This window comes from Uloborus diversus, chromosome 3, assembly GCF_026930045.1.
Source record: "Uloborus diversus isolate 005 chromosome 3, Udiv.v.3.1, whole genome shotgun sequence".
In the NCBI taxonomy this organism is placed as follows: Eukaryota; Metazoa; Arthropoda; class Arachnida; order Araneae; family Uloboridae; genus Uloborus; species Uloborus diversus.
Window position 1 is genome coordinate 168,755,366 of NC_072733.1, and position 12,780 is coordinate 168,768,145.

A 12,780-nucleotide genomic window follows, 5' to 3' on the forward strand; every position below is an offset into this window, starting at 1 on the left:
ATCCTTTAAGACTTTTTCACTTTTAAGGCCAAAAAGGAAACTTTTTCCACTGAAATCTGTTTGTGTACTTATTTTATAGATCGTCGCCTTAAATCTTTTTGGAGAGGGAGCGGGGACGAAAAAATAAAGGTACATTTCCTAAAATTCTACATTCAACTGTCCCTGTGATTTTATCGTGATAAACTAATTAAAAATCTGCAGCTATTGAGGAGAGCTACTAAAGTAAACGAAATCACGAAATTTAAATATTATTGAATTTGTTCAAGACTACCGAGTATTAAAAAATATTCAAATATAAATTTCTTTCTTCCAAGCCAATTAATGCCTAACGTGCATTTTAATCAGATTCTTCTTAACAGGCACTTTAAATCTTCACGAACCGAATAAGATTGTCCAGCCTTCTTCGAGGGTTTGTGAGCTAAAAAAGGGTGCCCCCTAGTTGTTGCAAATTACTTATCTAAACACGTATTGTTTATGATAATTCTTTTACACCACGCAAAGTTATTTGTTTAAAAAACTCCATAGGTCCAAAATCCTTTTTAACCTGTTAACATGCGAGTTTCTTTTTTTTTGGCTAAGAAAAAGAAAGAACACAGGTTAGAAGTCTTTTTCGTAAATTTTTAACCGTGAATAAGTAGAAAGTAAAAAGGAAAGAAAACTCACCGGTTCGCGAACATGTTTCAAAAGTTGTACTGTTTGCTATAATACAGGGTGTTTCAAAATGAATAGCGGGGTTTTAACATGTTATAGTATTTATTACACCAAACTTACAGCCACAAGTGATATATCAAATGAAAGAGAAACTCAGTTTTGTTTGTTGGCATCAGTGCGCATGCTAACTGGTACTTATCTGGATACTTTACAGCTATGGCTCTTCCCTCAACTGACACAAGATGAACCAGAAAACTTCATCTTTCAGCAAGATGGTGCGCCGCCTCACTGGCATAATGAGGTACGCGATTGGCTTAACTGTACCCGACCGCTGGATTGGCCGTAAGGGCCTAATGACAGGGCTCGTTTCCCATGGCCTCTACGGTCACTCAACCTAACGCCGTGTGATTTCTATCTTTGGGGTTTATTAAGGACCGTGTGTATGTGCCTCCACTGCCAGCCAACCTTCCCGAATTAAGGAACAGGATTGAAACAGCTGTTGCAGCAATTACTAATGAGACCCTCGAAATTTGGAAAGAACTCGCATATCGTCTTGACGTGTGCCGAGTGACGCTCACATTGAACACTTGTAGGCTATTATGTAAAAAACTGAGTTTCTCTTTCATTTGATATATCACTTGTGGCTGTAAGTTTGGTGTAATAAATATTATAACATGTTAAAACCCCGCTTTTCATTTTGAAGCACCCTGTATTTCACAAAGTAGGGGAATGTGGGGCAAAGTGAATTGGTTAAGATGACAGTTTTTTCAAAATTAAAAAATCGGAAATTTGTTTTGAAAATTTCAGTACATAAAGAAAGAACATTCTATTTTATAATAAAACTTGCGTTGAAACAGTACGTTTATTTTTGGCAGTCAATTTGAGTCTTCAAAAAAAAAAAAAAAAAAGTGGAAATATTTCACTCGTTTTCATGGGACAAAGTGAAAATATTTTTCCAATGAAATATTTTCTATTCGATTACAAAACATATTTGATCATAAGAATAAGTAAATGAAATGTTGAATGACGAAATGAATAGTGAAATAAACGAATTAAATGAATAAATCAATTAAAGAAACATAAATGAGCGAGTAAAAGAATGAATAAGATAATAAGTGAATGAATGAATATAAGTGAATTACTTAATGAAGGAATGTAAATTAAAGAAATGAAAACTTAAGTGATTGAAATTAAATGTTTAAGTGAGTAAATGAAACAAACTAATTCACTTTGGCCTCTCATGTGTTGACTAATTGTACAATTAAAAATCTTTATAAAAATTCAATGCAGTATTAATTTAACATTAGGAAGTCCATTAATATTTAAAATGTTAACAAGAAATTTCATTTTATAGTAAAAATTTCCCAAAATATTACAATATGAGTATCTTTTTAGATTGCCTGTATTACGAAATGCTTTAATCTTCGGTGGTATTTCTCTCTTTCCCGACTAGAATAGACTACCTATGGTACTACCTAGTCAAAATATTAGATATGTGGAGTTAAAAGCAGAGTAAATATTTCACTTTGCTCCATGTTCCGCCTTCTTTGCCGTGTAGATTAAAAGCTTTTGAAATCTAAAAAAAGATTGATTTTCACAAAACTCAAAGAAAGGGGCCATCAAAATGGTAAGAGATAAAATAGTATCAAGCATCACAATCTAATTTTTCCATTAGAAATCAAGTTTATATGCTGCAAAGACCTCCATTTGACAAAATACCAACCACCGCTGGTTCTAGACCGAAGAGAAATTATTGCAAAAAGCGGAACTTAGTAAATATTGTATAGAAAACAAAAATGTTTCCGAATTTGTCCTTTTACAGAGGACTTTTTTTAAATTATTAGATTGGATCCTTTTGCTTTTCTAGCTAATTTAGTTGGTTTAGTCAATGGTAAAGTTGAGAGGGAACACCTACTTTATTTTAACATACACTTTTTTCAACGATTTCACACAAAGCGTCCTTCCGTATTCTGATTTCAGTAATTGATGCTTGCATCTGTAAGCGCTTTGCAATTTTCTTAGGACTATATCACTGGGTGGCATATTTCTATGATTTATCAGAAATGAACTTACTTGTGGGTAATAAACGGACTCCTTGCTACCGAGTCCAGTTGTTCCGGAGTACGGTTGAGCAGACCAAATTAGAGGAGCTGAATTCATTGAAGTGGTTTCTGGAATAGAAAGTCTTTATATAATCTCCGCTTAAGATCAGACTTAAGTTGACCTACCCCCATCGAGGTCTGAAACAAATTGATATCTTATACAATGTGTATAAAGCAAAACTTGCTTCGGTTTCCTCACAACCCTGCATAGTCATTTGATTTATTATTAGGGTCTTTTCTGATAATTCCCTCATGTAGTTACTGAATTTGTAATGAATCAAGTGTAAAATTCAAATAAAATGCCAAAGTAAGGTTGCTAATTATTTTTTCGGATCATTATAAATTGTCATGTGCTAAAAGGTGCGTGTATTAGTAATTTATCCTCAGAGCTCTCATGAGTTATGTATCAAAATATGGAAAAAATAAGTCAAAAACTATGGGAAAGTGTTTTTAAAGAAGCAAAATTTGTAAATCATAAGGTTATTGCGATTTAAAGTTTCAATCATTGAGTATTCTGCAGACTTGCAACTACTAGCCGCAAGGGCTGTTAGATTAGTCGCCTTCGGAGACAGCCTCGACCTTGCTGCCTACGGCGGCTCATGCATCCGCCTAAAGCATTGGTTTCCTAGAAGCGAACACGCTTAGCGTCGGCGTCGTTCCTCGCCGAGGCGAAAACTTGATTCTTCTGCTCATGCGCGCCCGAGTCAATTCGGCGTTCTGAGTGGTCACGTCGGAATCCACTTGACTTTGATTTCAGCGTTACGTCGATGAGCGACGTCGAAGATCGGCGATTCGCTTCTAGGAAACCAAGGCTTTAGGTGGATTGCTGTGCACCGCCTTCGGCGGTGTACTTCGCCCCCTTCTAACAGCCTGTGACGGTACATAAATTAGTAAGCATTGCATTAATTTTTGATCTCTCCATAATCATTCTATTCACAATCCGCCGCTCGCCTCTACATCACCATAAACTAATTAGTTAAAACAGTGAATTAATTTTCTGTGAAGCACACCTCTAGAACCGTTCTATTGCCAGAGTCCGCCGTATATTTTAAACATTAGACAGGAGAAACCAGGATTCCATGTCGATGCTCTTAATCATTAACTCTAACCATTCAAAGATCATAAGTCTTCCGCTTTAAGCAGAGAGAGACATTCTAAGCACAGGATAAAGAGGCCATAATTTTGCTGTAGGGAACTACTAACACAATACCAATAGTGTGGAAACTTCTGCCGTAGAAATGTCTTTCAAAACTTACGTTTTAATTATAATGTATCGGCAAATGAAAATCTTAGAAAACCGAAAGTTGCGTAAACATGTCGCAAAATTATGAATCTATCGATACCTGCTTTGATAATCAATTCTCTTTCGTTCGAAAGCAGCTAGAGTGACATACATAGATGCAGTGCTTTTGCAGAAGTGACAGATTTTTTTAATGTGAACTGAAAATTCAAATTACTCTATTCAGATCCAAACTCTACATTTTCACACGAAAAAAATTAAAACACTTGCATAAAATCGCTTAGTTCAAGGACACCCTGTTAACGAAACTTGCAGTATAAGTGATTCTATGATAGCATCGAAATCTTTTTCGAACGAAATTTAAAGTTTTAAGTTAAAAAACTCATGTGGGAAATTTAGACCTACTTCTAACATTAAAAACTAGCAGAAATTCCTCAGATTTCTGCAAATTTTCTAATTTGAAGATGCCTGTAAAATTCTGTAGCAATACTCCATTATTGAAATTTCAAAGCTCGACAACCCTATGATTTGAATACTTTTGCTTAGACACCTTATCCTATCGTTTTTGTAATATTTTTATATTGCATTTTTATAAATAACCTAGCTTAATTGTGGTTTTAAAAACAAATATACGCGCGCCTTTTAGCACCCGAAAGCTCTTATTAAGCCCCGGAAAAATGTAGACAACTTTACTTCAGAATTTTGTTTACATATTATACTCATGATACATGATCAAAACTTTAGGAATTATCAGAAGGTAATTATCGGAAATAAATTTAAGCTGGTAACTTCATTTAAAATAGCTATGCAGGGTTGTAGCAAGGTATAGCACAGTTTTACACATATTGTACAAAATATTCTTTTCATTACGAAACTACGAGGCTAGGTCAACCTAAATTGGATCGTAGACTTAATGCTGAGTTAAGTATCAAATTTGACGCAGAGTAACGTACAATCTGTATATTTTATTAAAGTTGCCCTACGATCATAAATTAGACTTAATGGGGGTTTCTAAAGTGGTCCGGGCGGATCCCAGGAATCATTTTGACCTGCAATGGGTTTATATTAGCGCAAGACAAAAATGAGTGCGGTTTAAAGATGCCTGTGCCTTAGAGACTGAATCTCATTTAAGCAAAATTTTATCCAATGCAATGACATAACTTATTTAACAATTAAATGAAATTTCATAGACTTGTGTAAGGACTCATTATTTACACTTTCAAAAACGTGTGCACTTTACATCAGTCTCACTTCGAGGGGTAGAAGAAAAGAGTAATATTACCTGATCGCAAAATTCATGGAAACAAATCTGTTTCGAGTTTAATTCTACAAACTTAACGTGACAGTTTCGTACTTTCATTTAATCGCCGAATATTTTAGGATTGAATTATTCAATCTACTTTTAGTTAAACCTGCCTCGTTCATAGACTTGAATTCGCAAAAAGAAGTTTTAAGTATGTTGTAGCTATAGTCCGGGAACCAGGTACAAATTTGGTCAATCATTTCCTCTCGAACGATAATTTGTGAGAGGCATCAGGGAGTGGTATCAAAACGCCTCGTGAAAGTCAGCTGCGTGTCCGTGGGTGGGATGGGCGGCGGTAGCCTCCCAATCATTTGAAAAAAAAAAAAAATAAAAAATCAGTCATTTCCTCCCGGCTGAAACTTTGTCAAGTTGTAGTTAAAACAATATCTCGAAGGAAAATACAATTAGCTGGCGTAACGCGGTGGGTTATGAGTCGGCTGGTAGGTCGAACATAAAATTCAATAATTTCCTCTCGGCTAAGAATTTGTCTGACAGCTTATATGCAACTATGAATAAATACATAAAAAAATTTTGAAAAAAAAAATAGAACCGACTTCAAAATTGCTCTAAAAAGTGAAAAATAATTTTATTCTTTAAACACCATCGGTAATGCTTTTAAACATAATTTTTGAATTTGGCGCAAAAACAAAACGTAAAATCCAGTGTAACCATGCTTCGTTCATATTTTTTTTCAGAAAAGCATCCAAAGTTACGAACGAAACATTTATATCGCTATTCAAATATGCTGTCATCAATGCATAATATATGATAGTGAAGAAACTGGTCCTGGTTAAATTTATAATTGTATTTGAGTTATGGCTGTGAATGATTTTATCTATCGTTTTTGCGCCAACTTCAAAAATTATGTTTAAAAGCATTACCGATGGTGTTTAAAGAATAAAATTATTTTTCACTTTTTAGAGCAATTTTGAAGTCGGTTCTATTTTTTTTTTTCAAAATTTTTTTATTTCATTCTTTTTAGTGTAAATGTAGGTATTTCAGAAATAATAAGAAGTTACCATCACGAAACTTCACATTTTTTTTTCTTAAAAATGCTCCATACGGGAAACAGTAGGAACGAAATTTTAGTAAAATTCACTTTGTCCTAGTCGGGATTTGAACCCGGGTCGCTCGTGTGGGAGGCGAGAATTCTACCACTGAGCCACCGTTATCCACGGATGTAAAGTGCGAACTTCGCTACAAAATCATTTAATAGGGAAATTGCATAAAATTTACTGTTTTTTGCCCATAACTTTTTTTCTAAAGAACGAATATGGTCAAACAAAGTAATGGGACCTAAGTTGAGCCATCCCCTATCCATTAAAAAAAGAATCATCAAAATCGGTTCACTAGGTGAGACGCTATGAGTGGACAAACAAAAAAAAAAACATACATACGGTATGAATTGATAACCGCCTCCTTTTTGAAGTCGGTTAAAAAGTTAGTTGGCCTCCCGGCAGAAATAGGGTCAGTTGGTGCATTGAAAGTCGGAACTATTGCTTCAGAAAGGGCGTAAGTCCAATGAATTCCCATAGAACTCACGCCCTTTCTGAAATAAAATATTCAGTTATGACGCAGTAGTTAAAAAAAGCGAGAGTATCTGTTGCCTACTAGAATGCACTAAGGGGACGAGTTTTCCCTCGCCTTATACTGCCAGCTGACTATTATTTAGAGAAGTATATTAACAATTAGCTTACAAATTTATCTGAGAGGAAGTGACATGTTTGTTATTTCTGTAGATTGAATTAACACACGCTAGCATAACATGCTAAAGTGTTATACAACCTACTGCCTGCGGGCCACATTCATCCCGTGAGTTGATTTGGTCCGGCCAGCGGGAAGCTTACAAACCAAATGACCGGCCTTTAGTTGATAATATCTTTTCTTTCTGCATTCTTTAGAGAAAACAAAGCCCGAAAAATCCCAAAAACCGCACTATTGATAGCTTAAATAAGAAAATTTCGTGGGTGTGCGGCGAGGACCAGGGATCTGATTAGACCCGAGGGTTTCAACCTTTCAAAATACGCCCCCCCCCCTTCCTCCGTACACTACCATAATCGGAGTTAGAAACTGACGCTGATTATAAACTGAACATGCGGATAAGTTTATTACTACACATTACAGTAACAGCAGCAATTACAGAATAAAAACTAAACAAATTTTAGGTAATCCAGGGTCCGGTGTGGTTGGCATTTACAGTCACTTTCATAATATTTGATGGGAGGGCTGCCCCTGGAAACGTTTTTAAGTCTTAGATTGTAACACCTGAGGTGACCTTCAATGTCTTGCTCTATATTATGACAATGTATGCTAATACTGAAAATCTAGATTCATATACCTGTGCACGTCTGTGCGTGTTGCAACCCTATCTCCTCCGAACTGGAAATGTCTACCAGGTCAATACTGGTAGTGTTAGATACAGAACACCCAAGGGAAGGCGATTTTTCCCTGTCTCAACCCTCTAAACCTTAAGAGGCTAGAAAACTAGTCCTGAGGATGTCTTGACACACCCAGAAGTATTAAGATTTCAAATGTCACCCACCGCAAGCGTCATCGAACCACCGCAAGTGTCACACGAGAGCTGGCGAGCGAAGCTAATATGGGGTGGGACACTTTAGTGTGTGATAAAACTGTTCTAAAAATCTTAAAACAGGCGATAGTGTCAAAGATATTTTCAGGTTATCGCAAATGTGAGCAAAATGCATTCCTTATTTTTTGCTTTTTAAGAGCTTTTTTTTTTTTTTTTTAAAAAAAAAGAGCCATGCAGGTCAGATACATGCCATTTTTTATTTTGCTGAAAATTTTAGTGGTTTTTTTTCGAATGATTATAGAAAACACATTTTGTTTCTTCCAAAAAAAAAATTGTGACCCACAAAAATTCCGAGAGTCGGTCCCGACTAAGGGTTTTTCTAAAATCGACTTCCTTTTACAAAAAGGAAGTATCGTATTCGCGAAAAAAATTCGCTCAAAAATCGGTCTTAATTTCCATTTTGCTCACTCCCCGATGAATGTTGAGGATTTTTTTTTCAACCTGATCGCACGTGGATATATGCCTAGGAACGTAGACTCCCGAAATATCCATTTTAACGATCCCCGAGTTAACTACGAGTTTTCTCGTGACGTCTGTATTTACGCATGTGTGTTTGTATGTCGCATAACTCAACGGAATGTCCTAGAAAGTTTAAATTTGGTACGTAGACTCTTAGTAGGGTCTAGTTGTGCACCTCCCTTTTTTGGTTGTATTCAGATGCTCCAAAGGGGGTCTTTTGCCCCTTTTTGGGGGGAAATCGTTGTTAATTTCGATGTAAACTCAAGTGGTGTTATATTTTGGCGTTCACTTTGCAGTATATCGCCAGTCTTTTGGTAGCCAACTTGGTGATTGTTTAAAAAAAATTTTTTTTTTTAATCTGGTTTTAATTGGGCCACTGTAGTTTGTATTTAGAGAGTAAACTATTGAATCACATTGAAACTGCCAATAATGAGAAAATGACATGAAATTGGAGTAAAATGAAGTCATTTGATGCACACATCAGCTCGTTTAATATTGAATTATCTCTGCGCATCGCCAAAAGTAATGTTTGTGATTACAAGATATTTACTGCCTCAAATGGAATATATTGTTAATTTTATGGCTGACCCTCAGTGGACCCTGGCAGGAGTGGCTAAACTGTGCCGAAGAAAGTGAAAATGTCATGTTTGAGACCTCCTGGTTCTATGCACCGAGGTTCAACCCTAGTTTTTGCAAGCAATGTGTAGTGATATTTGTATGAATTACTGAATAGGCTCATTGAATGCATGGTTAATGCTCACTGCTGCGAAAAAAATAGCAGTTTTTTTTTAAATCAAAATATGATAAAGTAATTTTTAGGGACCTTTATCTCAGTGCACTGAGGGCATCCAGTTCTACACCGACCCTCAGTGCACCGAGATAAAGGCTTAAGAAAACTACACTTTTCAGCATTTTTCGATACAAAAACAGCCATTTTTTCCGCAGCTCAGAGGTTGAGCCATACAACTAACGAGGTTATTTAATAATTTATATATATTCTTTCACAAATTACGTACAAAAACCATGGTTGAGCCTGAATGCAGGGAACCAGAGGGCCTGAAACATGGCACTTTTTCGAATTTTTCGACTAAGTTTCGCGACCCCTGAAAGTCTGTACTGAAGATCAGCCATAAAATTTACGATATATTTCAATTTAGGTACTAAATGTCATTGTAAACACAAGATTTTTGGCTAATGCTTTATACACAGAAATCATCGCATTTTAAAAAACGCAGATTAGGAAAAACCTCTATAGCTGGTTCCACTTGACGAATTTTTACAGGTCCCCAAAAATTTTTTGGTGGAAAAGAAAAAATACGCGTCTTCTAAAATCTTGAGTAATCCACCATAAAAATTAACAAAATCAAAAGTGGTGTATATCCGAACACCCCATTTCTGCCCGGCTCTTATAAAAACTAGCTCTTAAACATTGACGCCTGCCTTCAAATTCTAGTACGCCCCATGTTGATAAACGCTGAACTATAGTTGGAGCCAAAGAGTTTTATAATAGGGTAGAGCAGCGGTCGGCAACCCGTCGATCGCGATCGACCAGTCGATCTCGGTTTTCAATAGATTGCAGCAATATTTAGGATTTTGGTTCCAGTCAGAGTGCCATGGAAAACATTTTTCGAGTCAAAATTAAGTTTAATCAGAACAACAGGGTCCCAGTTCCCATTTTTTCAGACTCTGGAGCGCTGGGTTTCATCAAACTATCGTTTTTTGAAAATCTTATATTGATTATCTAGTTTGGCGAGAAGATTTTTGCTCACCAAGCAACCACCTCAATTAGAAAAGCTTCCCGCCAAACAAGATAAACAATTTGAAGGATCTATCCAGATTTCTGAAGAGTTGAAGGTGGGAGGAGGTTCTAACGGAAGTAGGTGTGATGAAAGAGGAGAACAGGGAGGATGATAGTTGGGCAGACACTTGGCGGGCAAACTAGATATGACTTTTTAAGGATGAGGGTTTTGGTCAGGATGAAAGCTTTTTTTGTGGGGAAGAGTTAAAGGCTTTCTTGGCGGGGAAATCTTTACAACAGGGTTGTTTTTGCTGAGATAGTGCCTACATCACCTCCCACCCACAGCTTTCCAATTGATCTTTGTGTACAAACTTAACAAGTCGATCTTCAGTCAATTTAGGTTGCCGAACGCTGGGGTAGAGGACAGTGGCGGATCTAGACTATGGATTTGGGAGGGGAACTTTTTCAGCAATTTATGTTTATGGGGGGGGGGGGTATATGATATTACTGATTAAAAAAATAACCATTAAAATTGAACTATACAACTGATCCTCTACGTCTTAATGCTTCTTATAAAAAAATTGTGCGTTACAAATTCTGCAAGTATAGTTCTCAAAATAATTTTGAAAACTGTTTTGCTCATTGCTGTATTTGTATTGTTTTTATATTTTAATCTGAAAATGTTCACCAACTGGTAAGGGGGTCCAGGGGTTCTCCCCCGGAAAATTTGAAATCGTCGCCCTAAGAACAGTTCTAGACGGTCTATGGGGAGGAAAGGTTCGGGGGTGGGGGTCTTCGGTGGAAATGTTTAGAAATTGAAGTTTTAAAAAGCGATAGTTGTTGACGGTAAGGTAAGAAATGGGACTTTTTGGGGCTTTCCTCGATAGATTTTTTTTTGGAGAATAGATCTAAATCGATCACCTTCCGCCCGATATTTCGAAATTGAAGTCTAAAAAACGCAGTTACAGACACACTTTGATGATGTTACGAGCAATGGAGTTCTAGGGCTCTTCTCAAAAAAAAAATATTTCGAAACTGAAGTCTTAGAAAGCGAAGTTTTTAAGACTCTCTCCTCCCCCTTAGATTTTTTGAAATTGTAATTTCTCATTTTTAGATTTTCTACGAGAGCATTCGAGTCCTTGTCCGAAAATTTTTGTAATTGTCTTAAAAACGTGACTATAGACCATATTCGGTAACCTAAGGGTTCGGCTGTTCTTCAAATTTGAAGCTCCAAAAAAGCAATATTAAACGATTCTCGATGTTTTTAGAATGCGAGGTGTTAGGTAGTCCTCCCCTGGAAATATTTCGAAAATGAAGGCCTGAAAACGAAATTTGAGGACCTCTTGAAAGGTTTTGGCGGGGGAAAGGATACTTCCAAACCAAAGCATGAAGACTTTCTTATTTTTAAACCGAATAGGAAAAAGGAAAAAAAGGGAAGGATAAAAGAAATAGGAGGCGCGGGATGCAATTAACTGATCAAAAATCTGCCACGATTAAAAATTTAAGATTCTTTTCAATAGAAATTTAGATTATTTTCGCAACATTTCCCCCCTCTTATTAAAATAACTTCGTTTTCCCAGGCACGTTCTATATATTCTTTTTAATTACAATATTTTTTTTTAAAACATTGTAATCTGCCTTCTGGGGCGGTACACCCCCTCCCCTCTGATTGTGCCACTGTGGAAGTTTTACCATATGATACTCTACACCAAATAAATACAAAAGACAGTTTAAACAGGTTTGTGTTCAAAAAGACTTATTTTGAAAGATTAGAACTGGAAAAAACAGCTGAAAAATTTTCCTGCACTCTGTTTTAAAAATTTTTAGGTACACGTGGGATTTTTTTGGAGGCGGGGGAACATTTCCCTAGTTCCCTTCCGTGGATCCGCTTCTACTATTGTCTAATCTCTTTTCCTGAAGATTTTCGTCAAGTTCTAGAAAACCAAAACTAATTCCTATACTCTGTTTTCTGAACAGTCTTAGGATCATTTGGGATTTTTTTGAGGGAAAAGGGGAACATTCCCCAGTTCCCCTCCAGGGATCCGCTTTTGCAATTCTCTCTTCACTTTTCCTTGTACCTTTCTTTAAGTTCACAAGTTCTAAAAAACAGAAGAATTTTGCTGTACTCTGTTGCGAAAATTTTAAGGTACGCATGAGATTTTGGGGGGAGGGGAACATTCCTCCAGTTTCCCTCCGTGGAAACTGGATGAATGTTTGTTATTTTCTATCGCTTTTCCTGCAGCCTTTCTTCAAGTTCTATAAAACAGAAGAATTTCCCTGCACTCTGTTGTGATATCTTTCAGGTATCTTTGAGATTTCGAGGGGGAGAGCACTACCCCTGTTCCCCTCCGTAGATCCACTTCTGCTGCTGTCTAATTGCTTTTCCTGGTTCCGTAGTTCTCGTTCTAAAAAACTGAATTTTTCCTGTACTCTTTTCTGAACAGTTTTAGGTACTGTTGGGATTTTTTTTTGAGGGAGGGGGAGAACTTCCCGAAGTTATCCCCTCTTTGGATCCGCTTTTACAGTTCTCTCCTCGCTTTTCCTAGTGCCTTTCTTCAAGTTCAAGTTTTAAAAAACGGAAGAATTTTCCTGTATTCTTTTCCAAAAAATTTTAGGTACACTTGGGATTTTGGAGGGGGAACGTTCCCCCAGTTCCCCTCCCGTGGATCCGCGCCTGGTAGAGGAACGACTCGAATA

General features: G+C 36.7%; 1 protein-coding gene across 1 annotated transcript in view; it reads right to left on the reverse strand.

The window, feature by feature from the left end:
- LOC129219045 (uncharacterized) overlaps positions 1-12,780 on the reverse strand; it is a 45,031-nt gene that overhangs the window by 7,797 nt on the left and 24,454 nt on the right. The window contains exon 7 of the mRNA XM_054853365.1: positions 2,725-2,822. Within this exon, the coding sequence (XP_054709340.1) occupies positions 2,725-2,822 (98 nt within the window). The remainder of the gene's footprint in view (positions 1-2,724; positions 2,823-12,780) is intronic.